This window comes from Trichomycterus rosablanca, chromosome 26 (assembly GCF_030014385.1).
Source record: "Trichomycterus rosablanca isolate fTriRos1 chromosome 26, fTriRos1.hap1, whole genome shotgun sequence".
Lineage (NCBI taxonomy): Eukaryota > Metazoa > Chordata > Actinopteri > Siluriformes > Trichomycteridae > Trichomycterus > Trichomycterus rosablanca.
The window spans coordinates 14615459-14632614 of NC_086013.1; the positions used below are offsets into that span (position 1 = coordinate 14615459).

Below are 17156 nucleotides of genomic sequence, written 5' to 3' on the forward strand. Positions count from 1 at the left end.
AGAGTCGACTCCTCACTGGCGAGCTGAATCTATTGATATGACTCACTGAAAAGATTGAATCGTTTCAACGTTGGCTGCGCAGAGGGTTGCCAGGTAACAGCGAAACACGTTTGTTCACAAATCCCTCCTTTAGAAGCGCAGTAATTTAATTGGCTGTGTGGAAGGTTGCCAGATTGATAAATCTAAATCTCAGGTTTTATTCACCTTCAATTATCTTAAATGTTATTAGTGAATAAAATCTGGACATGATGTCAGTCTCTCGCAGGTCATCACCACAAATGACCTACCCACCTGTTCTTGGGAGTTGGAGTACCCAGTGGAAACCCAAACAGACACAAAAAACATGCCAGACCTTTTTAGACAGTGACTGCTGGCAGTATTCAAATCCAGGCCTCAGCACCGACATGCCCTCCAGAGATGAGATCAGATACTAATTTGAATGTGTTAATTTAATTTAGGGCCTGTGGTAGCCTAGTGGGTAGGGCTTTGGGCTATCAACCGGAAGAGTGGCGGTTCAAATCCAGGCTCTGCTATGTAGCCACTGTTGGGTCCTTGAGCAAGGCCCTTAACCCTGTCTGCTCCAGGGGCGCCGTAAGTTGGCTGACCCTGTGCTCTGACCCCAGCTTCCAACACCAGCTGGGATATGCGAAGAAAGAATTTCATTGTACTGTACATCTGTATATGTATATATGACAAATAAAGGATATCTTTCTTTCTTTCTTTCTTTCTTTCTAAAGTACACTTGAGTATGTGTTAGTATGTTTTTTATTTATTCGTTGGTTAAGCACCCACACAATTACACAACCACCACCATGTTTGACGATTGGTGTAATGTTCCTACTTTCAGTTTGGAACTTTGGATCTGGCAATATGCCGATATCATTGACATGATATCATTGAAACTGCTGAGATCCATCTAATGTAAAACCTAACAATATGATAACATACAGTGGTTGGGGTTCACCAGGAGTACATCAGAGTCAAATACTGGAAATGTTTTTCTTTTAATATTCACGTTACACTCAAATTTACTAATCATTTATTTATTTATTTATTTATTCATTCATTGTCTGTTTTTACCACTGCTTTATCCTATTCAAGGTTGCGGTGGGTCCAATTCACTAGGCATAAGGTAGGAAACACCCTGGACGGGGTTATACTAATGATGTCATTTGTAATGAAACACATTGAAATTCACGAAAAATGCAAGATAGAAAAAATGCTGCTATGTTGAGAAAACAGGAATCATATTTCAAGGTAAATAATTTCAGTGTAATTTTATTTAAAACAAAACCACATTGTACAAGATGTGCATAAAACTCATTGTGATTATTTCACAGTGTGTTACAATGAAATTGCTCCAACAATTTAGGAACCTGTACAATCTGAAAAAGTAAACCCACATAAAATATACTGCACGTTTTACTCCTTTTTGCTCTTTTTAGGGCTCCTTCTTAAACATTTACGTAAGAGCCAGCAAAACAGTTTTATGCTGATAAACACAGTCAGTGCAACTACGGCCAGCAAAAAGGCAGCCACATCTAAGCAGTGGTACTGATACCACGAGAGGTCATGGGCTGCAACCCTCAGGTGTTTGGCCCCCTTGTTGCGCATCACATACTCGATCCAGTAGACAGCCTGGTCGAGCGGCTTCATGGGCTGATCATGGTGGATTCGGGACAGCCTCATAATGCTCTGTTTGTATCTGAAGAAAGAAATGAAATAGAAATTAAGCTAACTAGGTATTTTTGAGGGCTCTGTGACAGAGAAAAGCTATAAAAATCAGCACAAAGCCTTAAAAATACAACCAAACACTTTCAATAACTAGAGATTTTACATTCCTCTGAAAAAAATTTTGCTCACTTTGCAAAACTGCATTAATTCATCACACTGGGACATGAATTGGGTTCAAGACAGGACTGTTTATGCCACTAAAAAACTAAAAAACATTCAGAGGTGCTCTAGCTATTTTGCTTTAGATCATTGTCTGATTGATTGGCTGGCCACTGCTCCACTTGGGTTTGCTGGAGTCCCAGAAACTTGAAAATGATTTTACAGTCTTTTACATAGTTTGTTTTGATTGTGGTATAGTGTTCTGCTTGTGACCTATTTTACATTATTAAAATGCTTTATTTATTTAATGTTTGGATTCCATAAGGTTGCAGTAATCACTCCTCTGAGTGCACATAACTATATGAACCAAATTATCAATTACATTTGGTTAACTGAGTAATTAAAGGGGAAATAAATTTTTCTCCCAGGGCCTGCTTGTATTGAATAATTTTATGTTTTAAATAGTAAAACCGCAGTAATAAAACTGATTCAATAATTGTATTATTATGTGATATTACTTTTACTTCAATCCCAGAAAACTTACGATGGATTGTTGATGACATCACTGAGAGCCTCCTTTAGGTCCTTGGTCTGTATTTTGTTTAAGTCAAGAATTACGGCTGCTCCCTTTGTTTTCATGTGCATTAAATTATCTGGCTGGTCAGCAAACAGTGGCAGGCCCACCAGTGGAACTCCGTGATAAATGGCTTCATATATTCCATTAGTGCCACCATGTGTGATGAAGGCCTTGGTTTTAGGATGCCCTGTAAAATATAAACCATAAGTGTATTTTCAGCAACAGAAAAGCATAGTATTAACACACCTGGAAAATGTTCCTTACCCAGCAAATCATTCTGTGGAATCCAGTCATAGAGTTTAGTGTTAGGAGCGAGAGTTTCTGGTTTATCGCCCTTGTATCGCCACAAGACCTGAAATTACAAACATGATTTAGGTCTGAGGGTTGAACTATACTAACACCTATATATTATATTATTATATTTCATACAATCATTTCAAGTTCTTCTACACCAAGCTATTTATTTAAAGACCTTGCTTTGTGCACAGGGGCAATTTTGAACCAAATGGGGAAAAGGCATTCCCTAAACTGCTGTTACAAAGAAAAATTATCTAGAATGGCATTGTATGATGTGGTATCAATTTTTATTCACTACACCCAATGGGGTAGATGTAATCTATTAAAAAAATGCTTTTTCAATTACACAAATGTACAAAAAATTCAAGCTTTTTACTGTTTATGTCCAATCATAAATAAATAGTTTATTTTGATTTATACATGCTAGCTTTCATTTTGCAATCATTACCAATAGAGTGCAGTATTGAGAAAAATAAACGACACTGCAATGTAAGCTAAAAAGAACAGATGACAGTGCAATGTATCATGAATTGAATGAAGTAAGACATTAAAACACTGACTGCTTTAAATACTGCTTTTATACATCAGATTCACTGACTTAAAAGTTGTGTAATCCATGTAAATCTTATGAATTTACACCATATTGAAATGGCAATAAACAAAGCAAGAAAGCTAAAACTACGTCTATAAAATAAGAATATTGGAACTTCAAACTTTTTGGGGGATCTGTCCGAGTGCTGCAGCGATGGTGTTAGCTCTCTCTGTGGTAAGGTTCTTTATCATGGAGCCAAGTGAAAACACAACAATACCATCATCCCCAGAGCTTTGAACAAACTCCTCCATCTCCTACAAAACCAGAAAGCAAAGCAAAGTTATTTAAGAGACAGTTAGGATTATAATATTATTAAACAAAATCCACGGACAGTTTAACATTAGTCTAATAGCTGTGTTAACCTATTTATTATTAACATGTATAAGTATAAATTAAATATTATATTTGAGAATTGTTTCTGTTGGTGTAATTCATGCTGTATAATATGTTTGTGCAGTTTGATGTTAACAATGTTAATGTTTATATCTCTGATATAAAGATCTGAATGTACTACACCGTTATCTGCTTTGTTATTTAAGGGTGTGTTTAAACAACTATTAACTTTTCCTGTATGACGCCTCTACAGACAACTGAAAAAGGTGCTGGCGTACTTTTGGTAGAGGCTTTGCAGGTTTGCAGTGCAATCCTCCAACGAATTTGAAGTTTGGCAGGAATGGCCTCGGATACTCAAAGTCCCAGTAAGTTCGGATTAACCAGATGTCAGCTTTACCCATCGTTTCACACAGCGTTGTAGGTTTACCTGTGAGGAACAGAAAACAAATGTCATGAGCTAATGTTACATCAAATACTACCATGTGTTGCTTCATACAGTTTCCAAACTTGTTGGCACAACTGGTAAAGTAAATACTAAACAACATGGGTATTGGGGATCTCTGTTTGATCTTTGCCTTAAGTCTAATTGTGAGGACTTTTGCATGTTCTCCCTGTGTCAGAGTGAGTTTCCTCCTGATAATTTAGCATTTGGCTCATCTAAAATGCCTCTGGTTGCAAGTGAGTAATTGTGTGTGTGGTTCCCTGTAGTAAGCTGATGCCTTGCCTGATTACAAACAATATTGAATATTGAATATATAAATATTGAACATTATAAAACAATCAATAAATAAAGCAGCCAGGGTGCAATTTAATCAAAGCAATTATATCACAACACAAGGAAACAATTCACCATTAATAGTAGCCGAATGTCAAAATACACAAATGTTTCCCTTACCCATTAGTCTGGTAACATGCTTATCAAAGACAAACATAAACTGCATTTTATTAATTACTGTGTGAAACATGTATATTAGACTGTGAGGCACTGTGATCCAAAAGATGTTGTTACACCAATATTTAGTGCAAATTTCTTACAACTGAAACTATACTGTATTAATTAATTACTGTATTAAAAGCATTAATAGTAGCTGAATGTGAAAATACACAAACGTTTAATACTGAGTAATTTCCCTTACCCATTAGTTTGGTTAAATGCTTATCAATGACGAACATAAAATGCATTTTGAAAAATGCTGTGTAAAACATGTACATTAGCACATTCTCCACTCGCTCCTTAAAGGTCATGTGATCAGTAAGATGCCCTTGAACACCAGCAGCCGGCACATAAGATGGGGGAGCGGGCATCTGTCCGCACTGACGTTCAAATGAATATGCAAAAGTAAGCCGGATTGAGATCACACGGGGCAGCTCAAGAATGTCTGCCATCAACTCAGCGCATGGCATCATGGGATCATACAGAAGTACGTCAAAGTGTAACTCCCTCAGCGACTTCACAAGTTCTTTATTAAGGATCATTCCATCACAGACTGAATATGCGTATTCTAAAAATCCAGAAAACAATTTCCAAATCAAAGTGATTTTCTGGAAGCTGAAAGCAGTTTGATCCATCCATGCCTTGATTAGGTTTTGCCACACAGCATCGGCCTCCTGCTGCTCCATGTTGATTTTGAAAGTTATAAATCTGAAGTTCTCCTTTTGTGTGTGTTTTACCGTCGGTGAGGCCGTATGCATGAGAACCGTTACACAGCTCCTCTATGATGTTCCGCATGTTGTACCAGTGACTATATTCACCCGGAAGTACCAGCACATTTCCACCAAGACTTATTTCAGATAAGCTGAGCAGCAAAATGACCGAGCACAGACACCGGAGTATGATCATCGTATCGAATGAACTGATCCCAGCACAGGACTGAGTCAAAGAACCTAGTGCTAAACACGTTGGCCAGTGCTGTGTTTGCTGTATGCACGAGTAATGACCTATCACAAAACGTACAGTTCAGTTAATGTTTACAGGTGCTACTATCAGTGCAAATTGAGGCACCATAAAAGTAGATAATGAAATCCGTGCATCCTGATAGTTGAACAAGTTCAAATCAGATATTAGGAAACAAGAGCACTTGAATCAAGGTTATTTGAGATTTTAGGTTGCTTATCAAAGTCAGTTGGGGTAAATATTGACAAGAAGCTGAGGTCGATAATACTGTAATACATTTCTTTCATAACATGTCAGGTTTGGTTTTTCATTCATTTATTTATTCTACTTCCTAATAGTACCAGTAGGTATGTTTGAATAAATGAACAATCTGTAACCTTTATGGTGGGGGTGTTGCTTGTCCTAGCAAAACCAGTTCACTAATTTTATGTACCAGTTCCACTGGCAGCTAAACCGATAAACTGGCTCCACTGGCAGCTAAGGCAGCTAAAAGACAAGTTAAAGAATAAACCAATTTTAAATACAATGAATAATCTAAATTCAATTCTTGCGACTGCATGAACCTCACAAAGTCAGAATTTTGCTTTAGTACTGCAATAAGAGTATGAAGGTTTATGATTGTATATACAGCAATAAGCGAGATAATTTAGTGGTGCATGAAGATCTACAGTCACTTTATGTTGTGAAAAAAGGTGGATTTTGTTTTGAAATTGCAGAATGCATGAAAACTGCTTTGCTGTGGTTCCAATCCATGGATTGAGACTAAACCTTCTGGCTTGTCAGCTAAAGCAGAGTCCTCTCTGCCCTGTGTGCAGCCTGACAGAGCAAATTTAGAAAAAAATGCTCATGTTGACTTAATGTACAAACTTTTTGCTTTTTTTTATTGGCTGTATTATTGGCTATATATTGATTAAATTTCAGTTGCAATTAAAATGCTCATAGGTGCCAAAGTTCTGACAGTGTTGCATCCACAACTTGTCCTTTACTCTTCTATTTACAGAGGATGGCAACCCAAAACCTGACTGTGAGGCACTGTGATCCAAAAGATGTTGTTACACCAATATTTAGTGCAAATTTCTTACAACTGAAACTATACTGTATTAATTAATTACTGTATTAAAAGCATTAATAGTAGCTGAATGTCAAAATACACAAATGTTTAATACTGAGTAGTTTCCCTTACCCATTAGTTTGGTTAAATGCTTATCAATGACGAACATAAAATGCATTTTGAAAAATGCTGTGTGAAACATGTACATTAGCACATTCTCCACTCGCTCCTTAAAGGTCATGTGATCAGTAAGATGCCCTTGAACACCAGCAGCCGGCACATAAGATGGGGGAGCGGGCATCTGTCCGCACTGACATTCAAATGAATATGCAAAAGTAACCCGGATTGAGATCACACGGGGCAGCTCAAGAATGTCTGCCATCAACTCAGCGCATGGCATCATGGGATCATACAGAAGTACGTCAAAGTGTAACTCCCTCAGCGACTTCACAAGTTCTTTATTAAGGATCATTCCATCACAGACTGAATTCCCGTATTTAAAAAATCCAGAAAACATTTTCCAAATCAAAGTGATTTTCTGGAAGCTGAAACCAGTTTGATCCATCCATGCCTTGATTAGGTTTTGCAACACAGCATCGGCCTCCTGCTGCTCCATGTTGATTTTGAAAAATATAAATCTGAAGTTCTCCTTTTGTGTGTGTTTTACCGTCGGTGAGGCCGTATGCATGAGAACCGTTACACTGTGATTCCGATCCACGAGCTCCTCTATGATGTTCCGCATGTTGTACCAGTGACTATATTCACCCGGAAGTACCAGCACATTGCCACCAAGACTTATTTCAGATAAGCTGAGCAGCAAAATGACCGAGCACAGACACCGGAGTATGATCATCGTATCGAATGAACTGATCACAGCATAGGACTGAGTCAAAGAACCTAGTGCTAAACACGTTGGCCAATGCTGTGTTTGCTGTATGCACGAGTAATGACCTATCACAAAACGTACAGTTCAGTTAATGTTTACAGGTGCTACTATCAGTGCAAATTGAGGCACCATAAAAGTAGATAATGAAATCTGTGCATCCTGATAGTTGAACAAGTTCAAATCAGATATTAGGAAACAAGTGCACTTGAATCAAGGTTATTTGAGATTTTAGGTTGCTTATCAAAGTCAGTTGGGGTAAATATTGACAAGAAGCTGAGGTCGATAATACTGTAATACATTTCTTTCGTAACATGTAGAGCCTGGTTTTTCATTCATTTATCTAATCTACTTCCTAATAAGACCAGTAGGCATGTTTGAATAAATGAACAATCTGTAACCTTTATGGTGGGGGTGTTGCTTGTCCTAGCAAAACCAGTTCACCAATTTTATGTACCAGTTCTACTGGCAGCTAAACAGATAAACTGGCTCCACTGGCAGCTAAGGCAGCTAAAAGACAAGTTAAAGAATAAACCAATTTTAAATACAATTAATAATCTAAATTTAATTCTTCAGGGTTCAGAGCAGACTGAAATTAAACAGCAAAAACAACAAAACACAGAATGGTGCGCCTTACCCATTATCTCTGCAAAATATTTGTTGGCATTAACCATCATGTGCAGTCTGAATATTGCCGTGTGAACCATGTACAGCAGCATATTATGTACCCGCTCTGTAAAGTCCATGTGGTCAGTAAGATACCCATTAACACCAGCAGCTGGCACATACGAGGGCGGTGCAGGCATCTGCCCACACAGACGCTCAGCAGAATATGCCAGACTAAGCCGGAGAGACATTACAAGGGGCAGTTCAAGAGCCTGCGCCAGCAAGTCAGCACATGGCATCATGGGGTCGTACAAGAGAACATCGAATTGCAGCTTCCGGAGTGACTTCACGAGGTCTCCATGAAGAAACATTCCATCACACACCTCATTAAAGTAGCGTGACATTCCTTCAACTATTTCCCAAAACAAGGTCAATTTCTGAAAGCCGCTAGCATTTTGATCCAACCATATACTTAAAAGCTTCTGCGTTACGCCGTCCGCCTCATGTTCATCCATGTTGACTTTAAAAGTCATGAATCTAAACCTTTCTTCTTGGTTGAGTTTCACAGTAGGTGAGGCAGAGTGCACCAGAACAGTCACACTGTGGTTCTGGTCCACGAGCTCCTCCACAATGGCACGCATGTTGTGCCAGTGGCTGTATTCACCAGGAAGAACCAGAACATTACCACCCAGAGTTATTCCTGACAAGCCGAGAAGCAAAACCACCAAGCAGAGACACCTGTGCATGATCACTGTAGCAAACGAACTAACACGGAGGAATGTGTTAGACAGGCTGGGTCAAAGTATGTTGGGCTAAGCCAACTTATATTTGCTCTATGTACAGATAATAATCATAAACAATATGGCTCTTGTGTTATGATTCTATAAGTAGTTTTGACCAGGATGTATATGGATGCTAATTAAGTTTGTTACACAAACAAACTAGATTAAATAACAGCCAATGTTCTACTGTGACCAGTATTTTACTTTCACACCATAGTAGGGCTATGGGCTTATTTAATAAATATTACAGCCTAAAAACTGTTGGAAAATATATTTTAGGCTAAATAAAGTCAAGTAATGTTTAAATAGTTGCTTGATTTTGGAGCTAAAACTCTAATGCACAATAAAACATACTGTAAGTACTAAGTGAAGGCTCATTTACCCATGACTTCTGTGTAAAGGTTATCCCATTTTGCAGAGGTTATAACCTTGAAAAGTACATCCTGAGTCAGAACAAACAAAAAGTTTTTTAATCTCTGTGTAAAGTCCATGTCATCTGTGTAACCCAGGCTGACGGCTGGCACAAAGGACGGTGGCATTGGCAGCTGACCACAGAGTCGCTCCAGCACAGTTCCATAAGAGAATCTTAGGCTGATGATAAATGGCAAGTTAAGCTTCTGTGCCAGCAGTTCTCCACACATATTTAAAGGGTCTGTCAGAAGAACTTCATACTTTCCATTTCCCAACTTCTCTAGTAGATCCTTGCGTGCAAAAAGCTTCTGACACAGTGCCTGGTTCTGCTTTGTAGCAGTATCAAGGACTTCTCTGATCTTCCCAAAAGCTTGAATCATGCTGTCATTGGCAAGGTCATACATCCAGTATTGTGTCATTCTGTCCAAATTATCAATGATGTCCTGCTTCGTGTGTGGCACCTGTACGATCTCCACATTGTAGCCTGCAGACCGATCTGTCTGTACGGATGGTGTAGCACTGTGGGTAACAATAGTCACACTGTGTCCTCTCGCTAAGAGCTCATCTAGGATAACTTTCACATTGTGCCAGTGGCTAAACTCTGCTGGCCAGACGAGGATCTTCCCTGCTCTTACACACAACAGAGTCCGGTCCAGTCCGAGCAAGAGCAGAAGGCAGAAAGCAGCTCTAACACTTGCATTCATCATGGCAGAAAGATTCGAAATCTTAACTCACAAGCTGGACTTCAGGAAGCATGTGGCTCGCAGCCCAGTGAATAAAAAGAAATTACGCAACTTACCGCAGTACAAACATAATAAGAGTCATACTTTGAACTTTCAAATTGCGACTGAATGAACCTTACAAAGTCAGAATTCTGTTTTAAAACTGCAATAACGAGAGTATGAAGGTTTATGATTGTATATAAAGCAATAAGAGAGATAATTTGATGGTGTATAAAAGTTTACAGTCACTTTATTTTGTGACAAAAAGGTAGATTTTTTTTAAATGAGGAATGCATGAAAATTGCTTTGCTATTGTTCCAATCCATGGATTGAGACTAAACCTTCTGGCTTGTCGGCTAAAGCAGTGTCCTCTCTGCCCTGTGTGCAGTCTGATAGAGCAAGTTTTGAAAAAATTTTCTATTGTGATTATCAGTTTTTGCCACCTTTAAACCTGTACATTTTGCTTCCTTACATTTGTCCTGTTTGTTTATTTGCATTTAAACTTTTTGCTTTTTTATTATTGTTAGTTATTATACATTAATTAAATATTTGTTGAAATGAAAATGCTTTTAAGCGTCAACGTTCTGACAGTGTTGCATCCACAACTTGTCCTTTACACTTCTATTTACAGAGGTTCAGATGGCAACCCAAAACCTGTGAGGCACTGTGATCCAAAAGGTGTTGTTACACCGATATTTTGTGCAAATTTCTTACAACTGAAACTATACTGTAAAATTGCTGCTGCGAAACCCTCACAGTCTAAATGAGGTTGTTTTAATTCTGCTATAATTTATATATTTTGGTTTATGCTTTTTCTCCCCTTTTAGCGCGTCCATTTGCCCGATTGCGTCATGCTTCCTCTCCACCAATGCCGATCCCTACTCTGATTGAGGAGAACAAAGCTAACCCATGCCCCCTCTGACACGTGGGCAGCAGCTGTGTGCATTTTGTTACCTACACTTTGACAAGTGCAATGCGAATCAGCACTGTGTATGGAGAGACACACCCTGACAGCACTATTTTCCAGTCATCAATCAGCCATCAGAGGTTGTAATTGCATTAGTTATGAGAGAGTCTTTATCCGGCTTTAATATCCCACCCCTATCTGAACAACAAGCTAATTGTTGTACATGTGGCTGCTCAGCCCAGCCGGCAGGCAGAGCTAAGACTCAATACGATGTATTCGAGATCCCAGCTCTGGTGTTCCAGCATGTGTTTTTACCGCTGCGTCACTTGAGCGGCAATTCTGCTATAATTAATGTTCAAAGGTTTTTGATTGCACAGATAAACATCTAATTAGATAAAGTTGAAGTTTATTACATACAGACGTGTAGGTCATGGCTTAGGATTTTTGCACCTATTTTTTGTGGCTGAACAGTTGGAAAAGTACTTCTACACCCAAAACACTGATGAATTGAGGATTAAGGGGCTCAATAGCAACAACATGGAGGCAGTGGGGCTTGAACCAGCAATCTTTTGATTACTAATCCTGTACCCGAGTCTACAGCTTCACTATAAAAAATAAATGAGATTGATATCTGTGGGAGAAAGAGCCATGCCATGCCCAGTCCATAGTCCGACTGGGGTTTGGACTGTGTAATTACTGAAGAGATAATCTTTGATGCTGGTAAATGTAAGAAGGTTTTGTGGAATTTATTACTACGGAATTTCTTCAGAAGAGTTCCACACTTCTACATTTACAGTTCTCTCTAAACAAAACTTTAGGCTTTCTAATATAACTAAAAGGAAGTAAAAGCAATTTTATTATAAAATGCACAGATAACACCCATTACATACATACATGAAAATATATAGGATAAAAAAATAGCTCAAATAAGATCTCAGCACTGTATTGTGATTAATTTAAATGTGAACTTTCTCTGCATCTGATTGAATAATGAATTCTTAATGACTTACCCATGACCTCCGTATACATGGGATCCCACTTTGTCACAGTCAGTACAGTAAACAGAACATCTTGAAAGACATTTAAAAGTATGTTTTTTACTCTCGTCATAAAATCCATGTGTTCTGTGTAACCCAGGCCAACCCCTGGTACATAGGATGGAGGTGTAGGGAGCTGTCCGCAGAGTCGCTCCATGGAACTTCCAAATGAGAACCTCAGACTGATGACAAGAGGCAGGTTTAGCTTTTCTGCAAGAAGGTCACCACACAGGCTCATGGGGTCCATCAGAACAACATCAAAATTTTCCTTTCTCCACTTCTCTAGCAGATCTTCCCGCTTAAAAAGCTCCCGGCACAGTTCTCGGTTTTGTTCTGTCATCGAGTTGACAATCTCGTTAATGCTCTGAAAAGCTTGAAACACGTTTGCATTTGGAAGCTCATAGATCCAGTAGGTCATGAATTTATTTAAGGCGTCGAGGACGTCCTGCTTCGTGTAGGACACGGGTATGACTTCCACATTGTATCCTGAAGATTGCTCTGTCTTTACAGATGGTGTAGCACTGTGGGTGACAATCGTCACGTTGTGTCCTCTCACTATTAGCTCGTCTATTATGACTTTGATGTTAAGCCAGTGGCTGAATTCCACTGGACAGATGAGAATTTTTCCTGCTGTCACACACACTGGCGTGTGGCACAGACCGAGAAAAAGCAGGAGGCAGAGAGCAGCTCTTTTTTCATGTGCACTCATACTGGCAGCTCAGTTCACACTGAGGGTTAAAGGCAGAGCTACTGACCAACTGACCTGCAAAAGTACACGATCCACCACAAAGAGTGACGTTAAAGATAGTGGCGTGATGAACTTTTTGCTTTACCCCCTAATATACACCCACTGTGACACTATATCTTTCCCTCTCGTGAGTGGTCTGAATGCCATAAACTGGGAAAAGCACATGGTGTCCCCCCACCTAGTTTTTTGGTCCCATTCACTTCCATTCATTTTTTTAAAATGCCACCGATGCCCACCGATGACACCCCGACTTGGATATATAATGGGGATTCGAACCCATGCCCGCCTGCCACGCCCGTTTTTTGGTCCCAGTCACTTCCATTAATTTTTTGAAAGTTTGAGATATCAACGCCATTCCGGCTCTAAATCGTAAAACCCAGTGATGACACCCCGACTTGGATACAGCATTTGGATACGCGCACCCCCCCTCTCTGCACCGCAATCACACTCGCATTTTCTTCAGGAAATGCAACTCTAGTTTTTTTAATAATCTTGCCTCGGCCCATAAAGTTTCATTCAATCAAGATTAGCAGTAATCTACTGGATCACGTGTTACTGATTTACAGGAGGGGCCAAAAGTCTGAGACCATTAAACATGCTTCAATATTCTCAAATTTAATAAGGTTTTCATTACAAATCGTATAACCTGATTGAACTCTAGGAAGGTTCAAGTTTTGGCCAAGCGTCTTCCATTTCAAAATGACTGAGGACACTGTGGCTAAGGGAACACTTAAGGTCTTTAATATTGTTGTGACGTGATCTATGCTGTGTGGCAATTTGATGGTGGAGATACACAGACAACAAATGGACTTCAACTATGTTATGGACATACAGTATTTAAGTATGATCTGATTATTTTTACCCCTTTTTCACCCCTTTTTCACCCCTTTTAGCACGTCCAATTGCCCGATTGTGTCATGCTTCCTCTTCACTAATGCCGGCCCCGGCTCTAATTGAAGCTAACCCACGCCCAGAGGTCGTAATTACATTAGTTATGAGAGAGTCCCTATCCGGCTTTAATATCCCACCCCTATCTGAACAACAGGCCAATCGTTGTTCATGTGGCTGCTTAGCCCAGCCCACAGGCAGAGCTGAGTTCCAGCGTATGTTTTTACCACTGTGCCACCTGAGCGGCAATTCTGCTATAATTAATGCACAAAGGTTTTTGATAGCACAGATAAACATCTAATTAGAAAAAGTTGAAGTTAATTACATACATACACCTGTTACAGATGTGTAGGTCATGGCTTAGGATTTTTGCACCTATTGTTTGTCTGTGACTGAATGATTTTTGGAACAGTACTTCTACACCCAAAACACTGACAAACTGTGGATTAACAGCAACAACATGGAGGCAGTGAGGCTTGCACCAGCAACTTCTTGATTACTAATCCTGTACCTGAGTCTACAGCTTCACTATAAAAAATAAATGAGATTGATCTCTGTGGGTGAAAGAACCATGTCATGCCCAGTCCATTGTCCAACTCGGGTTTGGACTGTGTAATTACTGAAGAGATCATCATTAATGCTGGTAAATGTGAGAAGGTTTTGTGGGATTTATTACTACGGAATTTCTTAAGAAGGGTTCCACACCTCTACATTTACAGTTCTTATCTTATCTTACAAATCTTATGACTTTCTAATATAACTAAAAGGCAGTAAAAGCAATTTTATAATGAAATGCACACATAACACCCATTACATACATACATGAAAATATATAGGATAAAAAAATAGCTCAAATAAGATCTCAGTATGATCTGCACTGTATTGCGATGAATTAACCAGAAGGTTTCACTGCATGCTCATGTTAATACATTTTACCTAGATGTCTTAAACTGGAGCAGTTTGTTGGTTTATACTCCTCTACTCATTTAAATGTGAACTTTCTCTGCATCTGATTGAATAATGAATTCTTAATGACTTACCCATGACCTCCGTATACAGGTGATCCCACTTTGTCACAGTCAGTACAGTAAACAGAACATCTTGAAAGACATTTAAAAGTATGTTTTTTACTCTCGTCATGAAATCCATGTGTTCTGTGTAACCCAGGCCAACCCCTGGAACATAGGATGGAGGTGTAGGGAGCTGTCCGCAGAGTCGCTCCATGGAACTTCCAAATGAGAACCTCAGACTGATGACATAAGGCAGGTTTAGCTTCAGGGCAAGAAGGTCACCACAGATGTTTATGGGGTCTATCAGAACAACATCAAAATTTTCCTTTCTCCACTTCTCTAGCAGATCTTCCCGCTTAAAAAGCTCCCGGCACAGTTCTCGGTTTTGTTCTGTCATCAAGCTGACAATCTCGTTCATGCTCTGAAAAGCTTGAAACATGTTTGCATTTGGAAGCTCATAGATCCAGTAGGTCATGAATTTATTTAAGGCGTCGATGATGTCCTGCTTTGTATAGGACACGGGTATGACTTCCACATTGTATCCTGAAGATTGCTCTGTCTTTACAGATGGTGTAGCACTGTGGGTGACAATCGTCACGTTGTGTCCTCTCACTATTAGCTCGTCTATTATGACTTTGATGTTAAGCCAGTGGCTGAACTCCACCGGCCAGATGAGAATTTTTCCTGCTGTCACACACACTGGCGTGTGGCACAGACCGAGAAAAAGCAGGAGGCAGAGAGCAGCTCTTTTTTCATGTGCACTCATAGCGGCAGCACTCAGTTCACACTGAGGGTTAAAGGCAGAGCTACTGACCAGCTGACCTGCAGAAGTACACAAATCACCAAACAGAGCGACTTTAAAGACAGAGGCACATTGAACTTTATGCTTTTTACCCCAATGGACTTTATATACACTCACCGTGACATTATATCTTTCCCTCTCGTGAGTGGTCTGATTGCCATAAACTGGGAAAAGCACATGGTGTCCTCTCACCTAGTTTTTTTAAATAATCTTGCCTCGGCCCATAAAGTTTAATTCAATCAAGATTAGCAGTAATCTACTGGATCACGTGTTACTGATTTACAGGAGGGGCCAAAAGGCTGAGACCATTAAACATGCTTCAATATTCTCAAATTTAATACATTTTTCATTACAAATCATTTAATCAGCATGACAATTTTAGTGAAAACTTTCATCTTTAAAAATAACATCAATTTAAAAAAGGCTTAGTATTTGGCACTACTGAAAAGTACTTGTGAACTTGCCCATATTAATTCCGTCACACAAAAGGTCAGATTTTCTTAAGTCTTATCTTTTATGTCAAAGCAAATGCTCAAATGTTTTACTAATACTTATCAGAAGTCAACACATTTGCAGCAATTGTTCTCTTATTTTAATTATGGTCAACAAATACTAAGGAATTCTAAAATGAATGTCAGTGTTTTTATACTGCTTATACAATTTGTGATAAAAAGCATTGTATTAAATTTGAGGGGGAAGGGGATAATAGAACCGTTTATACAAGTGTTCTCAGACTTTTGGCCCCCAATGTATGAGTATCCTTTAAATTAGTTTTGTTAACACACCACAAGTCATAAAACATCATGCTTGGTACACATCTGCTCACAGAATCCAGATTCTGTATTAATATTATTTTGATGAATGTTACAATGTCCAGTTAAAATAATGTTATTAAAATAAAGCACAGCCCTTAGACTTTTAAAAATTAATATAATAATGAAAAATTAAAAACTGAAATCTCTTATTTAAAACCATTATTCAATAAATACATGGTAGAGGCCACTTTAGCAGGAAATACAGCTGCAGGTTCTCGTGTATATGTGTCTACATGTTTGGCATGCCTGAATTTAGGAAGTTTATCCCTTTCTTCATGGCAGGTCCCCTTAGTTCCTGTGAACTGCAATCTTCAGATTTCTTTATATATGGTTGATGGAGTCCGACAGGTTCTTCAATCTATGCACAGAATTTTTGGAGCTCTTTAAGAGATATCAGTAGGTTAGGAGGGTTCAAGAAGTTTTGGCCAAGCTTCTTGTATTTAAAAATGACTAAGGCTACTGTGGTCCAGGGAACATTTAAGGTCTTTGATATTCTTGTGCCCTGATCTATGCTGTTCAGCAATTTGATGGTGAAGATACACAGTCAACAAATGGAATCCAACAATGTTCTGAACACACTTAAGTATAATTAAAGCAAGTGGTAACAACAAGCACTTTCTACTTATACCCTGTTCATTCTAGTGAAGACAAAATGTTCTCTAACATTTATACATGGGAACATTTGGGACAACCTGAGAAAAATCATGGTCATGTGATTTTTTTTTTCACAGTCCATAATACACATGACTTTATATGGTTTTGTTAATAGGTGACCATTTTTGTTTGATTATTTTAGACTCCTGAATCCAGACAGTAGTGCAATAAAAAGTTTAAGGGCAGACAGAAAGTTCTGTTCTGTTAAAACAACCATTACAGGACTGCAGGAGCTCGTTTTCTTGTGCTCTTTTGGAAGCTATTAAATCCTTTAAACCAGCATGTAGAGAGTATAAACCTTTAACATTGCAACC

General features: G+C 38.9%; 1 protein-coding gene across 9 annotated transcripts; it reads right to left on the minus strand.

The window, feature by feature from the left end:
• Positions 1–1262: 1262 nt before the first annotated feature.
• On the minus strand, positions 1263–15352 carry LOC134303630 (UDP-glucuronosyltransferase 2C1-like). Of its 9 annotated transcripts, none has more exons than XM_062989093.1 (7): positions 15101–15352; positions 9231–9729; positions 3911–4059; positions 3422–3553; positions 2675–2762; positions 2378–2597; positions 1263–1705 (listed from the first exon to the last, which is right to left on the minus strand). In XM_062989093.1, the coding sequence occupies exons 1-7, from the start codon at positions 15335–15337 to the stop codon at positions 1423–1425; spliced, it is 1608 nt and encodes a 535-aa protein (XP_062845163.1). In that variant the 5' UTR covers positions 15338–15352; the 3' UTR covers positions 1263–1422. The 9 variants fall into 9 exon arrangements, with proteins under 9 accessions (XP_062845163.1, XP_062845165.1, XP_062845166.1 ...); XM_062989095.1 differs by having other exon boundaries at positions 9231–9618; positions 14978–15352; XM_062989096.1 differs by having other exon boundaries at positions 9231–9433; positions 14805–15352.
• Between the last annotated feature and the right edge of the window lie 1804 nt (positions 15353–17156).